At 53.6% G+C, this 19,410-nt stretch overlaps 1 protein-coding gene across 1 annotated transcript in view; it reads left to right on the top strand.

The window, feature by feature from the left end:
* The first annotated feature begins 1,882 nt into the window (after positions 1-1,882).
* The window catches only part of LRFN2 (leucine rich repeat and fibronectin type III domain containing 2), a 172,553-nt gene continuing 155,025 nt past the window's right edge, over positions 1,883-19,410 (top strand). Inside the window, exon 1 of the mRNA XM_046005772.1 lies at positions 1,883-2,317. Coding sequence (XP_045861728.1) covers positions 1,956-2,317 — 362 coding nt within the window. The 5' untranslated portion in view covers positions 1,883-1,955. The remainder of the gene's footprint in view (positions 2,318-19,410) is intronic.

Genomic DNA, 19,410 nt, shown 5'->3' with positions numbered 1-19,410 from the left:
CTCTCATGGGTGACTGTAGGGTAAGGAGATAACCTAGTCTTCTGCCCCTTCTCTTGGGGGGAATTCAGAGCCTTGAGCCTGAGGTATAGTTCCTCCTTCCACTCCTAACCCCCTCCCCAGAAACTCCCACCTATGGTATGCAAAACCACAGGTAAGCAAGGAAAACAAACACTGGCCATGCTGATCTCACCCTTTCCCAGCCTCCTCGCTTCACTTCTCCTTTCTATCCCCTACCTCCTTCTAAGTACCTCCTCCTTCAGCTCCTTCTCCTTTCTTTTGTCCTCCTGTATCTCCACCCCCAGTTCCTGACTTTCTTGTTTTTAAGCCAGCACACTCTGATATACCTTGACTTTGATCCTGGTCATGCACCCCTCCTCCCTCCCCCCAAGCTTTCCAGAATCCCGGGCGGGAAGGGCCTGTTTTTTAGGATTTGCAGTAGGCTGACCTGGCAGTTTCCCTGGATGCCCGTGGAGAGGGTGCCCAGAACATGGGGTCTAGATGCCTGGGCTTCTGTCAGTATGCACTCACCTGTGAGCATAGACAGGTAGGAGGCAGGGTCTTCTATTATAAATTTATCCAGCTGAGCCAATCCTGGACTGCAGAGACACATCCGCAGGCCACATGTGCCTCCCCGTGGGTATTTGGGACGGTGCTGGGGAGGTGCTAACCATTAGGAAATAAGAGATAGATTGAGACATTTCCCCTGCCTCTGGATTTACCAGCTAGAGTACCAGCAGGAATCTCAAATTTTCATTTCCTTCAGTGGGACAGGTAGAAGTCCCTCTTGGGAAGCCCAGTAAAGGAGAGCCCAGTCCAGCCTTCCCAGGAACTGGTTGCTGATTCTAGTGCGCAAAGAGGAAAGCCAAAGGAAGATGACACCCTGGCCAGACCCAGACCTTCTGATGCTAAGCCCACGGTCGGCTTCGAGTAGGGACTACCTGCCACGTGCCTTGGACAAGTCGCTTTACTCTTCCGGCCCTCAGTTCCCTCCTGTGTCTGATGAGGGTTGCTGGGAGGATCAGGCAAGGAAAGAGTTGCAAAGGTGCTGTGCGAACAGCCGGCGCCACTGCACACCTCACGGATCCCCGTGATACTCACGGAAAGTCTAAGTCTGTGTGTGCGTGTTCCTGGCGCTCATTTTTCATGGGTCCCTCGCCAGGATGCGGGACTCGGGGCTGGGCCCTGGGTTGGGTGGGCGCGATCCTCCCAGCCCCCACCCACCAGCGCGGGGTCGGCGCGGCGGGTTTTCGTCCTGCAGGCGGCGGGCTGAAGGCTGCACGGCGCGCTCCGCACGTGAGGCGGCAGCACCCGCCCCGGCCGCAGCGGCGCAGCTCCGGCGGCCCGGCTCGTCTTGCGCAGGGGCTGCCCGCGCGGCTGGGTCGCCGAGCCCGCCCTCCTGGCTTCCGCGGCTCGAGGCCCGCCCGCCGCCCCTCCGGCCCTCTGCGCGGGGCCCGCTGGCCGGCTCTTGCCGTCTCCGCGCCACCCCCGAGGGGACCGCGAATCCCTCCGGTTTCGGCGGCGGTGTAGGTCGGCGCTGAAGGGGGTGCGCTGGGCGGCGGACCCGGCTCCTGCAGCTCCGCCGGCCGCCACTGGGGGCTGCCGCGCCGGCGAGCTCGGCTGGGACCGTGCGCACTGCCCGGGGTTCCCGGGCGCCTCCGGCCGCTGGGCTTTCTCCACCGCCGGCCGCGCGCTGCCTCCGCAGCCAGCCCGGCTCCCTCCCGGATCTGTGCGTGTGATCGTTGTGCTTGTGTGTGTCCGGGTGCGCGCGTGTGCGCGCGCGCGGGGGGCGGTGTGCACGCGGGGAGTGCGGGGGAGTGTGTTTGTGTGTGTGCGTGTGGGTGTGAGTGCCTGGCTCGCTCTCGCTGAGACACACACACACTCACACACGCACAACCCGGCTGGCTCGTCTGAACTTGAAGACACCCCACATTCCAAGATGCCCGAGGTCCCTGGGAATGCCCAGGGTTCTTCAATCTGGAGAATCCTACCTACGTCTTCCTAGGGGGGATTATCGTTTTTGTTTTTGTTTTTTTTGTTGTTGTTGTTTTTTGTTTTTTAATCTGGAAGAGAAGAGAACAAGTTGTGCTTTTTCCTCCCTTCTTTTCGCTAAATGCCATGGATATAATAGAATAAGCCGCTCAGGGCTCTACAGCGTGGACGTCCGAAGCCACCATCTGCCTGTGTTCGCCGGAGCCGGAGAGCTTAGCTCGAGCCTGTCTCGGGCGGGGAAGGATGCGTGGCCGAGCCGGGGAGCCCGGGCGCCCCGCGGAGCCGGCCTCGGAGCCTCCCAGCCGGGGATAGATGCTGCCTCGCCCAGGTGAGTGGTCGCCGCCGCCGCGTCTCTGTGATCTGTGTGTTTGCGGGAGCTTAGCGCGGGGCTGAACGCGCCGGGGGGGAACAGGGAACTTTGCATCCCTTTCTTTTTCACTGGAGCACTCCCTCACCCGGGCACTCGTGCGAGCACCTTCTTTTCCCCCCATCCTTATCGCGGGAGGTTTCCTTTCCTTTCTTTTTTCCCCTGGAGTGGGGGTGAAACTCTGGCGAGGAACGAGAAGAGTGGGTCCGTGTGAGGCCGGCAAACAGGAGGGAGAGACGGGAGCCTCAGGTGTACCGCAACGTTGAAAGCAGCAGGAGAACTTTGCCGCCAGACCACTCTGTTGCATCTCCCCACATGCAAGGCCTGGCTTGAGCTATTGCTGGGGGCCAGGGCTCCCTGCGCTCTGTGGGCTGGGTGGGGTGGGGTAGTGCAGGGTGCGGAGGGGTTGATTCAGCGCTGATGGAGGGAAGGCAGGCATCATTGCAGTTTGGGGAGGCAGGTAGGGCAGGCTCAGGGCCCTGTCCTGGCCTCAGGCAGAAGGCAGGGAGATCAGGGGGATTGTGTGTGTGCAGCTTGGGGCATCCGAATGGCATGATGAAGCAATATGGAAACTGGCATTAGCCATGCCTGGTTGGTAAGTCTGTCTCCCACCTAGCCCTGCCCTGCTTCCAAAAGGTTGGTCTGGGCAGGGAGGATGAAGAGGGATGGACTGATCTGAGGTCCGGGATGTTGTGCTCTGCACAGACCCCGAGGCAATGACAGGGAGGTGTCCTGATCCTCTTCTTGTCACCCCAGTACAAAGGACATAGGCAGCAAGTTCGAGGGAGACCAAGCCCCTGAAAGCCAGAGCCTGAGAAAGAATGAGGAGTGAGCCTGAGCAGAGACTGCAGAGGGACTGAACCAGGCCGACTCAAAGTGCACGCTGAGAATCACAGACACCACAGTCAGATAGACAGACAGACAGACAGACACTTGGTGGGGGGAGGGAGCTGGAGTCCTAGGCATGGCTATAGATGCTGACCCCCTGGCTTGCCACAATGGGGTGTGTGTGTGTGTGTGTGTGTGTGTGTGTATGGGGGGGCGCTGTGGCTGCAATGGGCTGATTGGTCTTGGGCTGGGGGAGGGCGCTGGCTGCTTCAGGAAACCGACCCCCACGGATGGGGAGGAGCAAGGCTAGGGAGGATACTGCCAGGCTCTGAGCTGTGAAGTTGCAGGGACCAGGGCGGAAGGTTCTGGGTGGGCTGCTGTCTGTGCAGTGGGGGTGCAGTTTGGAACTAGTGATGGGGAGGCCGATGTGGGGGACTCGAGGTGGGGGAGACTGGGAATGTGGGTCCCTAGTCCTGGGGTTGCGCCCTTGGCTTCATACAGCCACACACAGGGGAGCCCAGCCAGCGTGGGACTTGGTGTGGGGGTACTTTGGAGGCTGAAGGGTGTCAGGATCGCTCAGGGAAGACTCGGAAGGAAGCTCTCATGAGGGCCTCCTCTTGGAGCTGTCAGCCTCCGCGGACCACACCAGCTGCCCTGGCCCCTTCTGCTGACGCTGGGATGTCGTCTTTCTCTTCTGACTCTGGCTGGGATGCAGAGTTCTGTCCGTCCCTCTCCTCCCATTCCTCACATGTATCTACTCAGGCCCCCTGCCCAGCCCTCAATTTAGAGCTTCTGGTCTAATTCCTGTTCAGGAATATTGTTACTTATCTTCCTGCCCTTGCCCTGGGGAATACAAACAGCCAACTTGGCATTTCAATCTCAGCCTCTGGCGTGGCTCCTCCGGGAGGTCGGCTCCCTCTGCAGCTCCTGGTCGCCTGGACAGGGTGCCCGCGGGGCGGCTGCTGGGGCTCAGGCTCCCTGCTTCTCTGCTGTGCCACTTCCTTGCCCAGGCCCTGGTCTGAGAAGCTGGGGAGTGCGGCCTCAGAGAAAGTGAGCACGGAGCTTCCCGGGAGGCTAGACTGAGGAGGAGATGGGGTGGGAAATGCAGATGAGGTAGGTGGCGCCACTGGGGAAACTTGACAGGTTTTTGGCCACCCAAGCTCTGGTATGACTAGAGTGTTAATCCGCTTTCTTGTCTCAGTGGCGCAACCAAGGATCCAGGGTTTCCCGCCCCCAAGTGTCAGAGTCCTGGAGTCTCTCCAGCCAGGTGGGTGAGGAGGGCCTCTCCTCCTTTCAGAAAGTTCCCTGGCCAGGGTGGAGAGAAGTGCCGTCATTGGCATCTGGGGCATTCCCATTCTGATGGGGAGGCCTCCAGACTGAAAGCAGAGATGATAGCAGAGTACCCATCAGAGACAGCCAAGCAGAAATGGACTCTCCAACTAAAGCAACAATTTGGGTGCTTTGTGATTTTTCTTAACACCATTGGTGTTTTAGGGTCCAGCTTATTTGAAGGGTTAGAGTCAGCATATTCTGGAATGGGACCTATACTTGGAGGGCCTGGGTTCAAATTCTGACTCTGCCACATTTTTGTTGGTTGACCCCTGGAGCCTCTGTGTTCTCCTTGGACGAAAGGAAATAATAGCACATGCCGCACAGATGTTTTATAATCTCCTATTTGTCTCATTGCTCCCCAAATCCCTGCTCAGATCTGGAGGAGTGTTTTGTTGGGGGGGGGGGGAGGCCCCTCAGAGACAGGAGGGTAACACCTCTAGCTTTCCCCACCCACTTAGCTCTCAGGAGGGTTTGATGCCCTCACGGGTAAACTGATCATTGAAAGCCTTCAGGAAACCCTCCAGAAAACTTTGGGAATTGATATTCGGAAAGCAAATTTCACCTCTGGAGTTGTGGCACCTGCCTCCCTCCCTTTCTTGTTTGCTGCAGACTTTTACAGCCATGCACATTTGCTCAGGAAGCACAGCCTCTGTGGTTTACAAGTGTCATCCGTCACCCTTCCCAGTCTGAGGCTTGAGTGTGAAATTTCTCCCAGAACCTGGCCATTGCCTTCTCTTCTCTGCCTCTGCCTCTTGCTGCCCAAGAGTGGCCTCAACAGGATGGTATAGGGTCCAGACCCATTGAATGGGCATGACTCCTGCTGGGGTCTGTGCAGGACCCAAGATTGGACCTGGGTCCCATCTGTGGAGTTAGGGGGCACACCGAGCTGGGGAGAGAGGTTCAGACCTAGTATGTATTTAGCAGGGTCTGACTAATGAACCAATTGGAATAGGAGTGGAGGAGGAGCTCTCACCATAATGTCTAAGAAGAGATATTTTCAGGGAGCAAGCCTTCAGATATGAAGATGCGGACCAGGGAAAGTAGTCATGTCCAGCCTGCTCAGAGTGAGGGCAATCAGGAGGGCTCCTTGGAGGGGGTAAGGATTTCAGGAAGAGCAAAAGCCCATAGAAGTCCATAGAAGACGCATTTTGTTTTCTCTTAAATTCTTAGAGGTTACTGGGGATTTGGGAGGTTTCAAGGGTGGGGTACTAAACAAGCAGAATGGATATTCTGAGAAATTCCTGAGGCTGGTCAGGCCCAGCTCCCTGGAACAATTTCTTGGTTGCTTATTATATGCCAGGCATATTGCTAAGCCCTTCACATTATGATCTCATTGAATTCTCCCAGTTCTATGAATTTGCCCTTATTGCTACCCTACCTTCCAGATGAGAACACTGGGATTCAGGGAAGTTGGGACCCACCGGGTCCCTAATACAGGACAGAACAGTCACTCGATTCTCATGTCTGTGTGATTTCAAAGCTAAATCACACACTTAAGTCCTCTGGGATGCCTTGTCCTGCAGATGAGGAACAGGGGGCCCCATGGGCCCATGCCCCTCCAAATTCTGCCAGCCTCCTGGGGAGGCTGACTTCAGAGCCCCATTGCAGACCCTGGGAGCCCAGCCTTGCCTGTGCACATGTCTGTCCGCCCTGCCCGCTCACTCCCACCAGTTTATAATCTCCCTTCAACTAGGCAACACCATCCTTCTGGGTAGGACAAAAGATGGGACAGTGGAGTGAGCACCAGACAGAGGGTCTGGGAACCCAGGTCTGCTGTGTGTATGACTTGAATGAGGAGCAAATCTCTACTCCCTGGGGCCTCATTTTCTTACTGATGAGTCAGGAAGCTAATGCTTACGGCACGTTTGAAAGCACTTTATACAGCGAATAATACGGTTAGTGCTCAGGGTTATGTTTGTGACCCCTTCCTTATTGAAACCAAGTAAATAAAATGTTAAATGTACCACTTCTTAGGGATGAGGGTGTGGAAGGTAGCCCCTAAAGTATCAGTTTCATGTGGGACTAGGGTTAACCAATAAGGCCACAGGCCAGCCAGGTGGGGGCTATGCCTTTTGGGAAAAGGGAGGATTCAGAACCTGCAGAAGAAGGCCATGTGGGCCAGACGTTTGGGTGGTATTGGTGGCAAGCAGCTAGGAAGGGACACTGTGACATAGACATTATTTACTTTTGTAATCAGGCAGGCATCAGTGAAGGTTGGCACTGAAGTAGGAAGGAGGCATTTTCCTTAGGCCGATGTTTCTAGACCTTCTTTTCACTGCGACTCTCTCCAAGGAGACTTCTTAGACAGTATCTGCACCTAATTGCACCCCAGGATGGATTTTAATACCATAGGTATAGTGCATATCTGTTTATGTACTGAAGGTGTCTCTGCCTCATACACCAAAAGTAAGATTTTTTTTTCACCCCTCCCAAGAACAAACTTTTGCCCCCTTGGGGGCGCTGTTGTCCCCAATGAGAATGCATGCTTCAGGGCTAACAGACCAGAATTAGAAAAAAAAAAGTGGATTATAACGAAGCTGGGAGAATCCAGGAGATGGTGAGGAGGACAGATTCAATGTGACGGGTCACTTCCCCATGGGTGGTCCATGGGCCAGCAGCATCAGCATCTCTGGGGAGCAGGCTAGCAACGTAAACCCCATCCCATTCTGGACCTCCTGAATAGGCATCTTCATTTTATCAAGAAGGGAAGTGGAGGCAGGGTTGGATGCACTGCCCCCAAACCCAGAGGGCTGAAGGATAAGAGGTAAGAAGGCAAAGAGCAGAGACAGCCATGTGCTGGGTCACTGGTTTGTTAAACCATTGAGTTCAAATGCAGCAAGCAATTTTAAGGAGTGACATTGCCTCTACTTGTCCTCATCTATCAGTCTTTACTTTTTTCCAAGTGATTTCCTTGTATTGTCGTTGCAGGATGTTTAGAGGGTTGGCGGTCCTGCAGAGGAGATATGACACTATATATAGCCTGGTTTCTGAGCAACTCAGGGCCAGGCCACCCTGGGTGTGAACAGACCTGGGACTTCTTTCTTGAATACCCCTAAGGGTGAGGCTAATGGGGACCAGACCAGCCTGAGGGACAGACTGAGACCGGAGAGACGAGACAGGTTTTAAACCGTGTCAAGCCGGATTAAGTAACTAAACTGAGCTCTTGTAATTTATCAACCTACATGGGATTGTCTGCCATAGACGCTGGAATTCTTGAAGCAGTCCTGTGTTAACAGGGCAGCGCTGGAACACGAGAGACTGCAAAATCCCAAAGTTGGGCTCTTTAGAGTTCAATGCATTTATTATGGGCATGTCCAGTATTTGTCCCCCCACTGGCAGGAACTGAGTACCAGTCAGTCTGCTCAGCCACAATCACGGTGAGAAGCAGGACACCGAGTCTCTCTTAAGCCCCCTTCCTCTGGGTCAGATGCCCAACCCATCCCTTCACCTGCCCCACTTGGACCTAGGCCAGCACTGAGTGGTCTTCCTTCTTGTCCAAACTCAGGGCCCTAATATCAGTTTGGTCCTCCCATCTTCCCTTCCTGAAAACTCACTTCCTATTCCCTTCCCCAAAGCTAGCGGGATCCTTCACACCTGCGATTCCTCATCTGGTTCGCTATTAAGGCAGCTTGAGTCAAATAAAACCGGGGTAGGGGATTCACTTGGGTCCCCAGCTGAGGAGGCTCTTACTTTTGACAATAGACCCTTGAACAATATGGACTTGAACGGTATAGGTCCACTTGCATGTGGATTTTTTTTTTGGAATACGGTATAGTACTGAAAACGTATTTTCTCTTATGATTTTCTTAGTTACATTTTCCTTTCTTTAGCTTTAATGCAAGAATACAGTATATAATGCAGATAACACACAAATACATGTTCACCGGCCATGATATCAGTAAGGCTCTGGTCAACAGCAGGCTATTTGTAATTGCGTTTTTGAGGCAGTCAGAAGCTATACATTGATTTCCAACTGGGTGGAGCTTCGGGGCCGTTAGTTCCAGGGCCAACTGTAGCTGTAAACTAGGTCTCTTGCTATTAGATTTAACCCTTCCTGGTCCCCCAAATGTGTGACATATGGTCACTCAGCCTGTAGGACTTGGAGGAGCTTGGGGAGTGAGCTCAGCTCAGGCTCCAGCTTGGGTCTCAGAGTCCGACAAGAGAGAGATGTGGGAGCCCCCGGAATGATGGCAATGAGGGTAAAGGCATGTTTGGCTCTCTGAGCTCCTGGAAACCCCTGGAAATTCCTAACAAGGGCTGTGAGATGAGGTTCTGCCATTCTAAAAAGGTATTGAAGATTTTGGGGTGGGCAAAGTTGCTACCTTGATTCAGTGCCCCCCCCCCTTAATGAAACCATTGTTACATCCACATAGGTCCTGCTGGGGCAGAAAAGCAGGAGGGTGGCAGGTGACCTGGGGTCATGAGGTTAAAGATTAGAGGTCCTCTTACAGTACAAGGCCCCAGGGCTGGTAGTGGCAGACTCCCTGCTGTGCAGGGGAGCCTCGAATGAGTTTTCTCCATTCAGCTCTTCCATGATCTCGCTCAGTGACTTGGGTAGCCCATCTCCCTTTCTGTCCTCGCCTGTGCAGTGGGGCCAAAGGCTCCTCAAGTCCCTTCAGTTCAGGTGTTTGATCCTTTGATTTATAAGTCCCTGAATCTACCTGAGGAAAGGTACCTTGGCTGAGCCCCCCAGACCCCAGAAGTGACTTGTCCTTCAGCGTCCTTCTCATTCTGCCCCCCCCCCCAGGCAGTGCTGACCCGATGTTTCCTTCAGCTTGATGACCTCTAACTGCTGCAAACCTGCCCCAAATCCCGTTACTAGGTTATTGAGTTCAGTTTTGAATAACCAGGATCCCAGGGCTACAATGTGAATGCCAGTGTCTCCTTCCTCCCTCACTCCAGCCCGTGCACGCATCTGTGCGTGCACACACACCCTCCTGCATACTCACATGTGCAGTTACACACGTGCACACACACCCACAAGCAGACTTGCATATAGGCACACTCTCACATACTCACACATCTGCACACCCTCACATTCACACACATACACACACTCCCCCCACACACATGTGTAAACACGTGCACGCACACATACACACTCTCATACTTACATCGTCATACACATGGGCACATACCACACCCCTGCACAGGCACACATTCATACAGGCTCACATACATTCACATACTCTTACCCATGTATACACACACACACACACACACACACACTAGCACATGCTCCCTTTGCTGCTGTCAGTTCTCCTTCAAAGACATGGACGCATGCCATCCAGCCCTTGCAGAGCACTGGCCACCTGACAAAGAACATTTTTGTGCCTGGTCTCCTGTAGTTCTTATGCGACTCTGAGCTGGGCATCGCCTGTTTTGCCCTCCTCTGCATTTGGACGAGGAACTACACTCAGATGAGGAAGACCACAGCTGTATGAGAAGCCAGACTTCAGATAACATGCAAAAGTTCACAATCACAACAGAACTGCGATGGTGGGCTCCCACAGGTCGCTGGGCGTGCTGTAGAACATCCCTGGGAAACAGGAGGCTCTCTCTGTCCCTGAGGGAACCATGGGAAACTGGGTTCCAGGAAATGCATGCACGGGGTGATGGAACTGGCACTGGGACGAGTATGCACCCACATGGCTGTTTTGTGATCCTTCCTTCCTGCCTATCGGTCACTCTTAGAAGCTTTCGTTCAGCAATGGAATATGCTGCCCTCAATCAGCCCCATGGGCTCCCCAACCCCAATCCACCTCCTTTCCATGGAGATGGATAGAGCACAGGAGACGACTGGGAGTGGTCATCACCAGGTCCCCAATTTGCTTTCATTTTTGTGCTCCTGAGGCTGCAGGTTCTGGAATTTGTGGCCTGCCCTGGGAGCAAGGCTTCCTTTTGCTTGTTCCAGCATGCCCCCTCTAACCCCTGCGAGCCCTCAGGTCAGGAGAGCCTGGTAGTTTAACATCTGGTGAATCAGCCCTTGCTCCATCACCCAGCCCTGTCGTGGCTGGCTGGTTGGCAGGCCTCGCAGATTTCAGTGCAGTTCTGCAAGCAGCTACTGAACGCCTACTGTGTGCCGCCCGGCAGGCCAGGTGCTGCAGAGATGAGTCACATCTCCAGCCCGCATGCACACGCAGCCCCCTCACGTCCACCACCTGTACATTTTCCAGCTCTGCCTGTGACCTCCAGGACTTGGTAGAGGCGGGGGAGCGGGGGCCCAATCTGGCTTCTTTCTCGTGCCTTCCCTCACCTGCATTCCCATGCCTGCCTTCCCACACCTGCATTCCCAACACCTATGTGTGCGTGTGTCTTGATGCAGGACTTGGCTGAAGGTCACACGTGATCTACACACCTGCAGACCATGGCGGTGGTAATGATGGTGGTGGGGATGAAGACCACTTAAGAAATGTTCTCACACTGAAAAAAAGAAAAGAAAAGATAAAACAGGTTGTCTCATGCTGCTTTCCCAGATCCCTCCTCCGCCCCATTACTAAGCTGACATCTTACCGTCTCACCCAAATGCAAACTGACTGGATGAGGAGATTTAGGGGTTGTGGTCCCCACTTAGGGGCAGCTGTCCCTGGAGGAACCAAGTAATCTTCCTCCTGGCCTGGTTATCTGCATCACCGGGGCTGAGCTGGCGAGAAGGGGAAGTGAGGAGAGACCTTAGAATAGACATAAATCCCAGGCCCTCTGTCCAATCATGGCTTCTAAGCACATGACAGGTGCGGACCATTACACTGCGGGGAGGATGGTGGCCCAGCCTTCGAAGGGCAAGAACCTGGGCGTTGCCTGCTGGCAGGGAGGAGCACGCGGGGGTTCCAAGTAAGCTGGGCAGGTTCCTGACCCTTGAGAAGCCTTCTCTAATGGGGAAAGGCCTGCTACTTGTCCTGGGGCAGCTTTCGTCAAAGAGGAAGATGCGGCAGGTAAGCATGGCGCATTATGTGGGGACACTCAGACACTAAGCCATGGGGACGCAGCAGTCTTCTTATGTAGGGACTATGTGTGCGCTTGGGCCCCCCATTCCTAGGGTTTACGCTCTGTCCTGTTTTCCTCATTGTGTGAACTCAAGTTGGTTCTTCTCTCTGTCCCTCGGTTTCCTCATCTGCAAAATAGGGATAATAATAGTACCCATCACATGGGGTTGTTAGGAAAATGTAATGGATTACTATATGTAGAGTGCTTGGAGCAGTGCCCAGCACACAGTGAACACTGTGTAAGCATGAGATGTGGTTATTCATAGTGGGTATAATAATGGCATTTTCCTAGGTGCAGAGAAGAACACTGTAGATCAACTTAATTGATACTGTTTTCAAATAAGCACCCCTTAAATTCTGTGGCAACTTGGGGAATTTCATAATACTCTCACATATTTCATTGGACCCTCCTGACAATCCTACCAGGCAGGCAAGACTGATGTTATGATTATACCCATATTACATGAGGGGAAACTGAGGCACAGAGGTTACCAGAGTGGTTGCTGGTCCAGCTGGGGTTTCCATTCTACTTCACAGCCACACTGTATTCAGCTGAGCAGTTAGGGGAATTTGGTTTGGAGGGTTTGGGTAAAGATGACAGATGGGCTCAGAACTGGACCTCCTGCCTGGTCCCTTTGGTTCTGGGATCAGATTGTTGGGAAGGGAGGCACAATGTGTGTGGGGGGGGGGCGGGGGGCTAGTTTCTGTTGTGTTCCAGGTCTCCGTGCCCAGACTGGGTCTACACAGCATGGCACAGGGGAAGGCGGGTTGCATCTATACAACACAGTACATCAGGGGATGGGAGTTAGTGGCAGGGTCACGGGGTGTACTTCTTTGGACCTTTTTGAAACTGTTATGAATGCCCTGGGATGGGGATGGAGGTGGACTGTGCTTGGGGTTCTAAGAGGGCTGTGGAACCGGGACAGGGGGAATGTCTGTCAAGAAGGAGACCCTTCATTCAGCCTGGTCTGTATGCGAGTAGAAGGCCAGAAAGAGTCATCTCCCTGGGCCACGATTGCTGCCCCCCAGCCTCCAACACCCATGTCCTAGGGCCCATCCCAGTAGTGGGAAGAGGGACCTCCTGGATCCTTTGGTTTGATGGAGCTGGGAAAGCATCTGGGGCAGGAAAATGAGCCTTGAGCCAGGACACAGAAGAGGGAATGAAGACTTCCAGTGGGGAGAAACCAGGCCCAGAGGAATGCTTATGAGCTGGGGTTTCGGGAGCGCTGGGAGAGTTGGGGTACGGGAATAGATGATGGGATCAGTGTCTAGTGTGGGACATGGGATGGCGGTTGAGAGTAGGCGTGTGGTCATGAGGAGGGGACAAGAATCAGGGAGGCAGTGAAGGCCAAAAGAGGCTAAGAGCCCCGGGGGGCGGGGGAGAGCAGGAGTTGGAGGCCATCTGTGGCCCGGGCCTCAGTTGGCTTCTCCTGCCACAAAACCTGGCTGCCTGGAACCAAAGCTCCACCCCAGACCCCCTCTTTCCAGCGGACAAGCCCAGGCCCCAGCCTCATTTCCAGGTCTGTGGGATCCGCTGGGGCCATAAATCTTGTGCCATGTAAATATGGCTCATAATTGGGAGGCAGGAACTGACAGCTCCAGGATAAAATCTGAGCAGGGAGGGAGTGGCGGATCCTGAGTTACAGGGGAGGCTGGCGGGAGCTGGTGACTGGCCCAGCTTGGGGTGTGAGTAATCTCAGGCCGGCCACCCTGCCACGCAGCTGCTCCGTGGTGCTGGGCTGCTATTTACTGTATATTGGTTTTTAAATTACAGTACAACATTGATTCCCTGCTCTTCAAGCTCAGGCTTCACTCACCATCCCTGTCTCGCTCGGGCTCTCTCTGCCTCTCCTCCTCTTCCTCCATCTGTCTTGTCTCTCTCTCTCTACTCGGTTTTTAATGCAGAGTATTATCTTACATTGTATCATAACCTGCTAGTATTATGTTTATATTACCTGATATTTCTGAGAGTATATATTCTGTTCATCCCTTCCCCATAGACAACAGCCCTTGATAGTTGTTCAAGCTCGGCTTGCAGCCATGTTTATCTACTTTGGACCCCAGGACGGTGAGGAAGTAGGGGAAGCAGAACTATCAGCACCTAATGGTGGGGAGATTGGGCTCAGAGAGGCTAATGGAATGACCAGGTCACGTTGGATCGAATGATATGATATCATACCATCAGGATAAGGGCTTCTGGGTACTGAATGCTTATGGTGGGCCTAACATTATTCTAATGTAAGCTTTGTGGACCTGTTTTATCCCCACGTTAATTCTTTGGGGTGGGCACTGCTCTATGTTCATTTTAGAGGTGAGGAAACAGGCCCAGAGAAGTCAAATATCTTGGCCAAGGTCATGCAGGTAAGAAGTAGGCAGAACTTAGATTTGAGACCCAGTGGCACGACTCTTGAGCCCACACTCTTGTCTGCGATTCGGGCTGTCACATGCTGTGATCCCTGGGCTGGAGTGGGCTGAGAGGGTGGGGGGGATGGGGGGAGGGGGGTGAGCTGTCTTCCCCATGTTGCTAGAGACATTCTTGGCCTCACATACCTCCAATCTCTGTATTCGTTTCACTGCACCTAAGGGAAAGACAAGGTCCATTGTGCCAGCTGGAAATGCCCCCAGAGTGGGGGCCATGGACCAGACTGGGCCCCCAATATCTGTAATTTGGGCTGTGAGGCCAGGGCAAGAGGGCGGGCACAGGGGAGGAGTGGTGGACATCCCAGCTGGGTGGCTCGCTGGCCGTCTGCCTCCTTCTTTCCTGTGTCCCTGCAAGCATGTTGCTGTCCTGATCTCCATGAGGTCCGATGGACTGTCTTCGTGCACTTACCCTCTTTGGGTTTCTGCACCAATTACTGGCAAAGCTGCTTGGGGTCCAGGCCCATCTCCAAGCCGGACCTGGCTCCCAGGGACACAGCAGGCCAGTGGGCATCAGGGGAGTTGCTGAGAGTGCCTGGATGTTCGGCAGCATCCAGCCGCGTCCCTGACTGGGGGGCTCCTCCTGGACATTGCCCTCTGTGGCCTGAGACTCCTGTCTGAGCAGAAGTTTAGAAGGCATCCCAGCTTTACTCTGGACTACAGCCACGGGCCCTTCCTTTCCAGACTCCTCCCAGTCCCTGCCTCCTGCCTCCATCCTGAGCAGATGCTGCCATTGCTTGAGTCTGGGTCATGTAACACAGCTCATCTCACTGTCCCCACTCTCTTTCCCACGGGGGAGAGGAGGCAGGCCTTTTGGGACAAGCAGGAATCCCCTGCTCCATCTGCCTCTGCACGGCCCCTACTAGGGGCTGGGAGGAGAGTGAGTAGCGGGGCCTGAGCCTGAGGATGTTGCTGTCGCCTGACTTCCTGGAAGTAAGCTCTCCCGGGGTGGGGGGGGGGGGTGGTGCAGCCTGTATATCTGGGCTCCCACGGACCTGCTGCAAAGTGGGGCTTCAGGTGCCCGGGCTCCCTTGCCAGGCTCCGTACCATCTGCCCAGGTGAGGGGTTCTCAACCAAGGAAAATGTCAAGTATACGGTAAAGAGACCCTTCACTTCCCTCCCATGAGTTCAAAATCATTAACTCCCACCCCTTGCAGAACCCAAGCTGGGAATGTCATTTAGGGGGGTGATGCATTTTTTATTTTTCTTATTAATTGGTACTATTCAGGGGCGCCTGGGTGGCTCAGTGGGTTAAAGCCTCTGCCTTTGGCTCGGTCATGATCCCAGGGTGCTGGGATCGAGCCCCACATCGGGCTCTCTGCTCAGCAGGGAGCCTGCTTCCTCCTCTCTCTCTCTCTCTCTGCCTGCCTCTCTGCCTACTTGTGATCTCTATCTGTCAAATAAATAAATCTTAAAAAAAATTTAATTGGTACTATTCAATAAACAGTACTTTGTTATATACTTTGTTATGCCCTTGTTATGTGAGAGGAAGTCCAGCATGGTGAGACCCAGGAACCAGACAGCCTGGGTTCAAATCTTTTATTGCACCTATGAGCTATGAGGCCTCGGGCATGCCACTCCCCTCTGAGCCCAATTTCCACCACCGTAGAATGGGACTCACAGCAGCACCCAATCCCCAGGGTTGTGGTGAGTATGAAATGAGTGAATGTCTACAAAGCACTCCAGTGTCTGGCCCTGGGTGTGTATTGTCTGCTGGAGCTGTGATCAACACATTTTCTCTCAATTAGTTCCCTCTCTGCCTTTGCAAATAGGTATTACTACTCTCTGCGTAGATGTGGAAATTGAGGCTCAGAAGAACAAAGGGGTTGTTTGCTTGGGACTGAGGGGGTTCCTGGGATGCAGGACTTTCAGTTTTAAAACCAGGGAAGTTCCAGGCCACTGGGATGAATCCCAGGTCCCACAGAAACTGCATGGTCGAGCCAGGATTTAAACCCAATTGTTTCTGATTTCCACTGCCCTTAACCACCACGCTAGCCTCCCTTGGGGCCAGCCTCTCTTAGCTGCTCACATTTGCTAAGCTCCGGCAGGCAGTCTTCTATTTCATCCTCACAAAACCCTGTGAATTAGATAATCTTATCCAAAGCGTACTCAAGAGACAACTGAGACAGGCTCAGAGATGTAAAGTAACTTGCTCAGGGTCACTCAGCCAGGAAGTGGCTGAGCTGGGATTTGAGCCCAAGCTCTCTGGAACCCATGCCCTACGCTCCTGCTCACTCTGCTACACCTCCCTTTGTATCTTTTCCTTGTTGCCTCCATGGTACATGGTCTCATTTCTTTATCCCAGTGGCCTGTGGAATAGACAGTAGCTCTGTTTACAGCTCTGAACACAGAAGTTCAGAGAGGTTAAGTAACTTAGCTAACGTCACAAAGCTTGTAAGGGACAGAAGCAGGATGAGGTTTTATCAGAGGTTCTCGGTTGGCACTTCTTGTTGTGGTTTCCTTGTTCGATAAGTGGGAGGAGGCCCCCAGCTGAGCCCAGTCCCGTTCAGGTTCCTAGAAGGCAGGAGGTCTCAGTCATCACTGGGTCCCATGTGCAGAGGGCTGGTTCCCATGTTCGGGCTCTGGGGTGTCATCGGATCCCCCTGACAGGTGGAGGAGGCAGCCTGTTGCAGAGTGGACAGGCTGCCAGCCCCACAGCACCTCCCTCCCCCCAGGCTTCCACTGGCTGGGGACTGACAATAGCATGGGCTGTGTTTTCCTGGAAGGGCAGCAAAAGCGCTATTAACCCCAGGCTTGCTTCTGAAGCAACTAAATAAAAGAATTGAGAAAGACAGTGACAAGAGTCTATAAATTCTGAGTGATGTTCAGGAAAGTGGCCTGGGCCTTAGCGCCTATAAAAGCCAGGCAGCCTGCTGTTGGGGGTGATTTATGGAGCCCTTCTTCTGCCTGGGGGTCACCTGGCCATCAAGCTTCCCACTTGTGAGGTATATATTTTTTAATTCTAAGCTCTTTTCATAGTTGTTGAAATTTTGTGGTTGTCTTCGAGCCGCTCATATGGACAAATTACTTCCCTCTTTAACAGATGGAGAAACTGAGGCATGGATGGATTGGCGAATAGCCTAGGCACATATAGTGACCGAGGTCCCTTGACTCTGTCCTAGGAAATTCTTACTAACACTTATACTGATTAGTCCTTACTACCTGCCACGAATGTTCTAAGGACTCTATGCTTATTAACTCTTAACCCCCTTCAACCACCCTAGAACATAGGACTATTGTCACTGGGGTTTCTAGAGGGGGAACTGAGGCAGAGTTTAAATGACTAGCCAAGGACCACACAGCGGGAACATTGGAGAGCCAGGATTTGGATCCACACCCTTGACCATCGTGCTGTTAGCAAAGAGACAGAATGGCCTGTGGGGGTTAGGAGGGGGTCCCTACCATTTCTGCAGGACCTGGCTTCCTCTGCCCAGGAGACAGTACTGTGTGCCCTGGGCAGCTTCAGCACTGCTGCATAAGGACATTCCTGAAGAGGCAATGAGGGCAGGCAGGTGGGAAATTGCCATGGACCAAACCCTGAGCCGGGAGTCTGGGAGCCTGGATGCCTGGCCTCAGCTCTGCCACCTGCTGGCCATGGCACCTGGGAGACCCATTTGAGCCTTCCCGTCCCTTTGCTTCTGCCCTGCTCTGATCTGGACAGAGGTGGGGCATCACATGGTTTTTTGGGGGGCTCCCCTGGCAGTGGTGATAGCAGCAGAAGGAGGAACACAGAAGGTCCAAGGCCAGACCTGGCCCTACTATCACTGTGGAAACTCAGAGCAGCAGTTGGTGCCCAAACTGCAGCTAGATACCTGGGCTATTTAAAGTGTCTGGCACCGCCTGGAACTTGGAGGTTCTGCTGTTTTAGGAGGGGTCTGAACTGGGGCTGCCTCCTTCCCCATCGCCCTGCCTAATGGGAATTTGATCAAGTTCACAGGGAAGGATCAGGCTTGGCCAGCCTTGCCCGTTACTTAGGATGCTAACACTGCTTCCCCATCAGGTGTTCATCCATGAGGGTGGGGAGAGAGGCTATGCTGGGAGCAGTGGGAGAGCAGCATCCTCTCTTCTGGCCAAGGTCTGAGAAACCCCAGATCTATGGAGGAGAAAGTGGCACAGGGACCTCCTCTGGTGCCTTCTCTTCTTTGACATTCTTTGGCACACTGTCAGCCTGGCATGCCTCCATTCATCTCACTTGCCGATGACAGGTGTCTCCGAACATCTAGCATTGGCCAGCTGCTGGGTTACACAGGTCAGCCAGACCTGGTCCCTGCCCTCAGCGTGCTCCCCATCCGGCAGGGAGGCTGAGAGGTAAACAGGCAGTTATAATGCACTCTCATAGATCTCGACTGGAAGCGAGGAACAGGGAGAGCTTCTAGGAGAAGTTTCTTCTCTCTGGCTCCACTCTGGTCACCTTTCTCTAAATGGCTGCTATGGCCTCCTGAGGACCCTGCCTCCCCAGGACCCTGCCTCCCCAGGCTCCCCTAGCCCACCCTCAGACAGTGTACATGCCTTGCTGAAGACTCATTGTCCTCAGGATAAAATCCTAATTCATTAGATGGCCGGCGAAGCACTGGTCCCATCAGCTTCTTTCCCCTGGGTGTGCCCATCCCCGCCCCCCTACTGGACCTCCCCAGTTCCCAGACTGCTTCATGCTCTTTCCCACCTCTGGGCCTTCCGGTTCACTGGGTCCTCTGCCTGGAACACCGGTTCCCCACATCCAGCTTGGCTGGATCCTTCTCCTTCAGGTGTCTGCTGAAGTGTTCCCAGGGGATGGCCTGACATCCCCCCACCCCCAGGCTAAAGTTGGTCCCTTGCTGCTTTCATTCAGGACGGCTTTTGTTTTTTTCCCATATCCTTTTCCCTACTTGGTATTTGTTTGTTTATTTGTTGCTTCTCTTTTGCAGCTTGTGAACAACGCGAGAGCCACAGCCCGGTGATTAAACTGGTCCTGCAGCAGGTGCTCACTGGCTGTGTGACCCTGGGGAAGTCACTTTCCCTCTCTGTGTCCCCATTTCCCTGTGTGTAGACGGGGAAAATAATAGGACCTACGCCACAGAGGCATTGTGCTGGTTTCATGAGTTAATATATGTAAAGCTCTTAGAGCAGTGTCTGGCACGTGGCAAGCACTCAATAAATATTAGCTATCATCATTATTTTTATAGCCAGTACTTAGAATAGTGCCCAGCTCACTGAATATTTAATGATTAGATGAGACACCTGGGCAGAATCTTCAAGGGAGTAGGTCGGGTTTGGTTAAAGAGAGAACAGTGGATGTCAGCCCTGGCTGTGCACTGAAGTCACCTGGGGGCCTTGACCACACTCCCAAGAGAGTTTGATTTCATTGTTCTGGGTGTGGCCTGGCCACTGGAGTTTTCAAGCTCTCCTGTGACTCAGATTCCAGGGTTGCGAACATTGGAGATGGGGAGGGGCAGGCATTCAGGGCAACAAGAGCATCCTGTAGCCAGGGACACCTTGCAGGGAGCAGACCTTGAA

The sequence above is a fragment of the Meles meles genome, chromosome 5, assembly GCF_922984935.1.
Source record: "Meles meles chromosome 5, mMelMel3.1 paternal haplotype, whole genome shotgun sequence".
Lineage (NCBI taxonomy): Eukaryota > Metazoa > Chordata > Mammalia > Carnivora > Mustelidae > Meles > Meles meles.
Note: the sequence above shows the minus strand (reverse complement) of the source record. Positions and strands in the feature narration are given on the sequence as shown.